At 40.8% G+C, this 8,316-nt stretch overlaps 1 protein-coding gene and 1 long non-coding RNA gene across 4 annotated transcripts in view; both read right to left on the bottom strand.

Moving 5' to 3' along the window:
• Positions 1-1,183, bottom strand: part of LOC106952622 (uncharacterized) — a 20,937-nt gene extending 19,754 nt beyond the window's left edge. The window contains exon 1 of the long non-coding RNA XR_001426028.1: positions 531-1,183. This is a non-coding gene — a long non-coding RNA (uncharacterized LOC106952622). The remainder of the gene's footprint in view (positions 1-530) is intronic.
• A 613-nt stretch (positions 1,184-1,796) lies between these two features.
• The window catches only part of ythdf1 (YTH N6-methyladenosine RNA binding protein F1), a 12,963-nt gene continuing 6,443 nt past the window's right edge, over positions 1,797-8,316 (bottom strand). For 2 of the 3 annotated variants that reach the window (XM_015040810.1, XM_015040803.1), the window contains 2 exons: positions 4,454-4,498; positions 1,797-3,045 (listed from right to left, as the gene is read on the bottom strand). In XM_015040810.1, coding sequence (XP_014896296.1) covers positions 3,031-3,045; positions 4,454-4,498 — 60 coding nt within the window. In that variant the 3' untranslated portion in view covers positions 1,797-3,030. Of the gene's footprint in view, positions 3,046-4,453; positions 4,499-6,369; positions 8,059-8,316 lie in introns of those variants that run through there. The other variant, XM_015040817.1, reaches the window with a different exon arrangement.

The following is an 8,316-nucleotide window of genomic DNA, read 5'->3' as shown; positions in this document are numbered from 1 at the left end:
CTATGGTGTAAACGTTACCATAGCGACCAGAGTCAGAGAGTGTAAGGGCAGTGGTCGAGAGCTTGTGAGTTTAAGTCTGGTTCACACGGCACGATTTGAGAATCGTCGGCCGATTCTCCAAACCGCTGTGACCTGATAAAAGTACAACAGGTTCAATTGGTTCGTGTGTCCAGCCACACGGCAGGAGCAACACACCACACAAGAACCGATTCCAGTCACGAACATCCCGGTTCCAGAAGAAAATCCTGGAAACAGGTTCGTCAACAAACATTGGATGACAATGTAGAAGCAGTAGTGGTATGTGGACTCATTTTAAATGGGCTAGTGTCAGCGTCCATGCCTGACTAAATGAATAGCCTTAGTTATAGTATATTATGTAATTATAACTATATTATATTAGAACTACTATAACTATAACTATATTATGTCAGGTTAATGAAAGCTGAAAAGTGACCGGGTTTATCAACTGGGGTACCAGTTTCGCCCCAGTTCGTCTCTCAGTATCATTTCTGTTACTGAAATGTTTCCACATATCATCTCCAGTGTCATTGGATTCGGTTGCGCCACGTCAGTTGTTTGGGATTCTCTCCGTGCTTACGTCACCGCGCTTTCTGATTGGCTACTGTCAACAGGTTGCGTTCTCACTCCCAGACAGGGAAAACCCCACAGGTTGCGATAAAAGGCCCAAGACAATCCAACGTGTTGAATGTGCCCGATGTTAGGCGTAGGATGATCGGTTACGATTATCGCAAGCGACAATCTTAGAACTCAACGTTCTGAGAACTCGGAACGTTCTAAGATTGTCGAAAACGGAAAATCGGGGCAAAATTTTTTAAAATTGTGCCATGTGAACTAGGCCTTAGCGGACACACGCAGAAGCCTGTCTGACGGTTCACCCCCCACCCGGGCCGCAGTAAAACTGCCAAGCCTTGAGCGGTCCGCGGTGATAAAAAGGTTGGAGACCACTTCTATATATTGGTACACACAAAGTTAGACAACTGTATTTATTTGAGTAATTTTTTGGAGAAAAAAAAATTTTTCTTGAGTAATTTTATCTTGAAGTATTTCTACTGAAAACGTGTAGATTTTCTACTGAATGATGAACGAACAGGTTTTAACCAAAAATTCACCAGACAGTTTTATATTGAAAAAATAATTTTGAAAAATGTTTCTTTTGCCTGAATTATTTTTCTTGTAATTGTTATATGAATTATTTTCAATTTGGTTGGTGTGATTATGTAATTTTTACAAAATACTGTTATTCTTACCAGAGTCATTTTTTTTACATCTGCTTTAAACTTGTACATGTTGAAGTAGTGCTACCATTACTCGAGTACAATTTTTGGATACGTGTCCCTCTGAAATAAGATCAGCAGCTTATTTCTCTTTTAAAGGTTAGCAACTAGTACATCTAGTTAAGTTTGGTGAAATAAACTCAAACAACAAAATAAACATTTCCTTGGAGTTACTGCAGATCTTTGCTTCCTGTATCCATCACTACTCCCAGCAGAAATCAGTTTACATTCATGATCCAGGTATTTCTACTCTTTTACGCATTTAAAGTTAATTTTTTGGGGGCACTGCTCATTTGTTTTAATTTTTTATACGTTGTAAAATGTATAAAATACATTGTAAACCTACATAACTCAGTGCTGCAGCTGAGGTTCCCCACTTTGGGAAAATAAATGTTTCTATTCCATGTTCCTATTTTTAAAGCTCGTTTTTAAGTGCCTTCTCCACACAACTATGCAACAATATGTAAATAATTTAAAATGACCCAATAAAACCAACACAAACAACATATAAGTATATCTTTAATAACGAACATGATCAAATCTAAGAATGTGATAGTGACCTCTGATACAATAGATATTTAATACAAGGGTGACATAAAATTTTGCATAAATTTTCTATATTCCAATACCATTATACAGTATAACTCTGATTTCCCCTGCTTTCTGCCACTCTTGCATACACGCACAATACAGCAAGCAGTTTAAAAAAAAAAAAAGAAAAAAGAAATAAAACAAAAAATTCACAAACATTTACCACACAGGCTAGTCTCTTGGTTTCCATATACTTGACAATTAATTGGTCAATAATAATGATAATAATAATAATAATGATGATGCTACAGCTTAACATTTTGAGGCGGTTTCTGTTCTGGTACATTAAAGCTTCTGAGAATGGAGTGGAAACTTATAATGTCAAGATTAAGTGGTGTTAAGAGAAAGAAAACCACACCTGGCCAAAATAAACAGTATTAATTTCACAGAATTTGTAAATTGGATTGTAAGAGAACGGTTAATCTAAAAGAAAATCCTTTCCCTAAAAATGAACATTTTCCCCTCTTGCTATGCTGAAAACAAAATTAAGGCTTCATTATTCCCCAAACAATTATGCTAAACCTTATTCCAGATCATTCTTTTATAGCCATTTGTAAAGATTTATGGTTTAATTTTCCACAGCCTTGCACATAAATATCTCTGCAAACAGAAACCTTCAGTTTTACACTAAAGTAAAAGTTTCCTACAATGAAAATGGGCATCAAGAAGGTATTCATTTCTTCTTCTGATGTTGATGATATAAAACACAACTGGCCACACACACAGATAGCAGACGTTTTGTCATTAAAGTGTTCTCCACTCATTTAGATTAACCAACACGAGCACTTAACATCTCTTCAACACACAAACCACAATGTGAACAGTCACTGAATATCAGCAGCATGTTGTCGGTCAGACGTGCAGATATTTTGTTTTCTGACTTAGCTGAGTAAACTTCCAAGGATAAAAAAAGTTAACTGATGTTATTAAAATAACTTTACATGGTGAAATTTTGTTTCATCCCTGCACGCGTTACAAAGTAACCCAGAGCAAAGTGGCTCAAAGGTTTGACACGGGCCAAAGTTGTTAATAAATAGAAAACAATTATATTTTTCTCTTTTTCTGTAACGTCTGTTTTCATTCTGATTTCATTGTGTCCACCCAAATGTAAGTGTCGATCTTTTCAGGGGTTAGCTTCTACAGTTCACTTCTGACGATCCTGGAAAAAATAGAACAAAAACAGAATTCCTTTAATCAATCTCGCAAAGTTAAAATCTGTTAACATTTTTCAGAAATCAGACTTAAAATGCCATCTAGTATAGGTACACAAATGTTATTAAAAAGCCGATTACATGTGGAAATATTAACAGCATCAGGTGACAACTGATCATTTAATCAACTGATTATGAAAAGAATAACCCGACAACAATATAAAGCTACATTTGGTTTTAAAATCGCAACTTTTTGAATCCCTTGCTTAAAGGATAAAAGTGGCGGCAGTTCCAGTGCTCAACCAGAGAGGGCGCTACAGGTAGCTAGTTACATAAACACCAAAGAACCAGTTTAGTTTTCTACAGCAAACATTAAAGCGAGTCCTTCTGGTAAATATTACATCCTAAATTTATCGCAATCTGAATTAGGTGCTGGTAATTTCCCTACTTTAAAGTTTTTTTGTTTTTTTCTAAAGGAAAAATAAAATCCACCGCGGACGCTTCGTATCGGCCGCACGTCATTTAAGGCTACGTGACTACTCTCACGTTTAAACTAATGCTGCGTCCAAGTTGAACTCGGAACTGGGAAATTCCCACTTCCCAGTCGGAAAAAATAAACTGAAACGCTCTCTAAACTTGGATTTCCCACAGGAAAACTGGGAGGAACTCCGACTACTTCCAGTTACGACTTGTCAGGCGGACTCTGCGTTTCGATATGGCCGCTCCTCGCATCAACAGTGTAGGTATGATGATTTTTTTTTTTTTTTTTTTTAACCATACACCATGTAGTTGATTTTAGAGTGCGACTAAAATCAACTACATGAAGCGCCTGCAACTCTAAACTGAACAAGTTAAAAGTGGTGTTTGTTTATGAAAAGTGAACATTGATTGAGACAATAGCTAACAGTATTTATAGATCATGTGTCTATAAATACTGAGTGTAGTTCTGAGTGATTATTTTATCCAAATTCACAAGGTAATGGTTGATTAAAAAAAAAAAAAAGCGAAAATGTTTTTTCATTGCTAATCCAGCACCTTACACAGGATTTTGTGTTAAATTATTGGGTTTGTGCTACATTTACACAATTTCCTCATATTTTAATAGTTTGTTGTTCTTCATAAATCTACCAGTCAGCTCCCGTGGAAAATGGTTCTTTCCCCAAGCCAAGCAAGGAAACCATTTTTTATTTTTACTTTTTCTGGGTGTTGGGAGTCGAATCTTAGGGAGTCCAAACATGGATAACTGGTGTTAGGAAAGCACTGATTTAGCACTCGGACCAGTTTATTTGGAGAAAAAAAGCAAAACATTAACACAGCTCACTGTAAAAAGTTAATTTTTTTACTGAAACTCTAATTATTTTTCTTTAACTATTACCCAAAACCCAGCTAAGAGGAGCAAGATTAAACTGAGTTTACCTGATCAACTCTGGATCGACTCTGTATGGAGACAGGCTCATAGCTCTGGTAAAAACAAGGACATAAAACCAGTGAGAAAATGTGGACAAAATGGTTCAAATTTTAAACAAAGTAAAAAACCACCTAAACATGAATAAAAAAAATTTCATTTTACCTTTCATATAATTTTTATTTAATCTGTTAAACTTCCATTTCTTATGATGGAGTAAGTGAGGACATAAATAATTTTACAATTTTTCCCATATTTAATAGAACTTTTTCCAGAGAACAAAAATATTTATTAGTAGGAAAATTATTAATTATTTGATTATTTCAACAATGCATTCATCACAATTAATTCTACTAATTGTTTGAGCCATAATTGCACCGTGATAATAGTGTGTAGGCAAAAATGTATGTTTAAAATAAATATTCCAAACAATACATTTTTCATTCTATAGACATGTTGCAACATGACGTCCGCAAGATCCCTCGGCGACGATCACTACCATTGGTTTTAGCTGTGAAGTTGTTGACATGGCATGCTAAATCTTAAATGTATGCGTGAGATATAAGGGAAAAAAGGATGCAGTGTCTCGCTACTAATTGTCAACACTACAACAATTTGGCATCACATTTTACAGGTTTTTGTTTTTTTGTTTTATAAAAAAACAAAAAAACAAAAACAAGGGAAAGAAGCAGATCAATTATGCTAGCTTGACTTTGACAACCTTAACATATAGATGTGCTTCAGAATTCTGTGTTTTGCTTTAGTCACAAAAATACAAGAAGGCGACCTACACAACAACTCTGACATATCATCAGAAGAGCAGCTAATCAACAACTGTTGTGTTCAGACGTTCACTTATTACTAATCACAAATTAAACAAATCTGAAAACATAATGGTATAACTGACAGTGTCCTGTTTCTTGGTGTGGAAATCTGATATACTAGGTGGAGCTGTCAGTCAGTTGCTATGGCAACGAGTCTGTGTGTAGCAGCCAGCACAGAGTGAAGAAAAAAGAATACGAGTAGTTTTGAGTTATTCTGCAACAGTTTTTTTGCGTTATTTTCACTTTGCTATGGCGAACTCTTGTTAATGGCATTATTCCACTGCAGCAGCGTGGCTGTCGATGACATGTAAAAAAAAAAAAAAAAAAAATCTCTTTTTTTTTGTTTTTTACCTCCAGTGTTAATCTAAACAATAAAATGGCATGCATCTATACATAGTTCCCACAAATCTGAACCAGAAGTGATCCGCACCGTCTTACTGTGTGCAGTAGGCACAGCAGACCTGGGGCTTTGAGACCAACAAAACGAAAAAATGTGGACATTCTTGACCAATGTGTTAGAGAAAGATACATGAACAAAATGGCTGCTGTCGGGATCAACCCATAAGAGACAGAGGATGGAAAATATGTCAGACAATGTGGACAAGTTGCCTCCAGTCTCATAAGACGTGGTTAACTATGTAGTGAAAGCAAAGAGTGTTTACACCAAGGAGAAGCGTCGCCTGCAATCTATAGGCGCATACAATTAATGTTTAATGTTTACAAACTCTTCATGTGAATTACAAGGTTCTGATGACTGGCAGAGTAAGCACATGTGGTAACATACACATAGGCTACATGTCCATCTTAGCTCCATCAAAAGCTACGTTAGCTAAGCTAATTTTGCTAGTTCAGCAGTAAGTACAACAGTAAATATCTCTATCTTAGCATTACAGAAAGATAGAGTTTTCAAAAACGGTAATCGAGTAACAGTAGTAATGTACTTATGCTGTTTATAAGTTAGATAGGAATGAGATGAGCTACTTCTAATCTTGTGGCTTATTATTGTCATAGCAACTGTCAAGATGGCCGTCAATCACAGAGTTCACGGTGTGACACGTCACATGAGAACTGTGTATACGGCTTGGTCTAGATCAGATAGTTACCTTTTTCACGACGTCCTCCTCCTCCTGCTTCTTCTCGTAGTGGGAGAAGTCATCAAAGATGGAGGTGGTGTGTTTGTACTGGGCGATGATCTTCAGCACCTGCTTGGCCTTCTCCAGAGGAACCTCCTGGGTGTCCCGTGAGTTGGTGACCGGCTTGTTGTCGTTGTTCTCCAGGCGGATGTGGCGCAGCTGGCTGTTGGGCACGTCCTTAACAAACAGCCAGTTCACGTCGAACTTGCCCTTCCACTTGTCCTGCGCCCAGACTCCGGCGCTGGTGCCGTAGTCCACAGGGGAGCGCATCTCCGCCACGCCGCAGAAGTGGCCGCTGCCATTAACACTGAACAACAAGTAGACGGGGCCTTTGGCGGTCATGGCCCGGTAGGCGGCGTCCAGCCGCTTGTTGCCGTGCTCTGTGCTACACCAGATGGAGTACTTAATGGAGCGGTGGATGTCGTCCTCGGAGTAGCTCTTGATGATGAACACGCGGCCGTTTTTCAAGTTCCAGTCGAAGTCCTTGGGGTTGTAGCTGTGGGCCGCTCGCAGCTTCTCCAGAACCGGGTGGGACTCCGATCCAGGATCGGCGGGAACGAACCCGGCCATGCCTCCGTTTCCTACACCGCCACCACCGTTGGACGAGCAGCTGCTGTCCAGGCTTCCGCCGCTGTAGCAGAGGTTGCGGTTGCGTGGCGCCACCCATCTAGTTTGCGGCGTGGGGGCGGAGTTGTGGTTCTGGTAGGACTGCGGCGGTCCTGTCATGGTCATCTGCTGAACGAGTGACTGGACGGACTGCAGGGACTGCTGCAGCGGTGGGATGAGGCTGGCGGTGTGGGAGTGCAGGTGGGACGGGTGGTGCTGGTGGTGTAGCGGTGGCGCCATCTTGGCGGCGGTGCCTTTATTATCCCACGTGTCGATGTCCATGCTGTGCTTGATGGGCGGCGGCGGCAGCACTCCGCCAGCCAGCGGCATCCCAGGCTTGTTCTTCACCTTCTGCTGCTGCAGCTTGGCCGGTTTGCTGGCAATCGCCGCCCACGACGTCGGTTTTTGAGGCGGCATCCCAACTGGTGTGCCGCCGTTGCCCGTGGCGACAGCGGTGGCGACACCTCCGCCTATAACGGAGCCTGCGTTCTTCACGCCTGAGCCACTTCCTGTCACATCGCCGCCTATTTTCAGGCCCAGCATGCCTTGCTCCAGGCTGTTCATGCCCGGGGCTTTGCTCAGAGTGTCGCTATGGAAACCGGTCTGGCCGTCAGGGACTAGAGTGCCCCCTAGGGAGCTGGGAGGGTAGCTGTAGCTGCCCCCATAGGCCGAGCTCTGAGTCTGCTGGCCCTGAGAGCCGCTGGTGCCCCAGGCGGAGAACGCCGGGTTCTCTGGGAAAAAATTGAAGCGGTGCGGGTAAATGCTGCTGCTGAGCCCACCGGGCTGCCCGAACACAGTGTCGGGCATGAAGTGGTGGTCTCCATTACTGAGGGGGGCGTAGGGGGCCAGGTAGGGGATGGGCGGGTCGCCTCCGGTGGACCAAGGCGCCTCGTTAAGAGGGTAAGGAAATCCAATAGAGGGGGCATAGTAGCTGGACAGGTAGGGGTCCGTCATGGACTGATAGCTGTTATTCTACAAGGAAAAACAAATTCAACATGAATAATCAGATAAAACCAAACAAAGGGCAGGGCTGGGCGATTCATCGATTTTAATGATTTAATCAAATTTTTGGTTTTTGAAGATTCATTTAAATTTTTTTCCCATTAACTGGGTGTCCATAGTTCAGAGTGATGGAGGTCGACCATGGGCAGCCATCTTGTTTTACAGGTCAACTCTACGACAGAATATTAGGGCCACGTTAAGATTTTATTTTTTAATTACAAGAATAAAGTCTTATGACTATAGAGTTAACCTGTTGCAGTAGGCAATTAAATTAATTACATGACAAATTAAAGTGAGCTCAATTTCCAT

This window comes from Poecilia latipinna, unplaced genomic scaffold (assembly GCF_001443285.1).
Source record: "Poecilia latipinna isolate Pla-1442-1.1 unplaced genomic scaffold, P_latipinna-1.0 Scaffold31, whole genome shotgun sequence".
In the NCBI taxonomy this organism is placed as follows: domain Eukaryota; kingdom Metazoa; phylum Chordata; class Actinopteri; order Cyprinodontiformes; family Poeciliidae; genus Poecilia; species Poecilia latipinna.
Note: the sequence above shows the minus strand (reverse complement) of the source record. Positions and strands in the feature narration are given on the sequence as shown.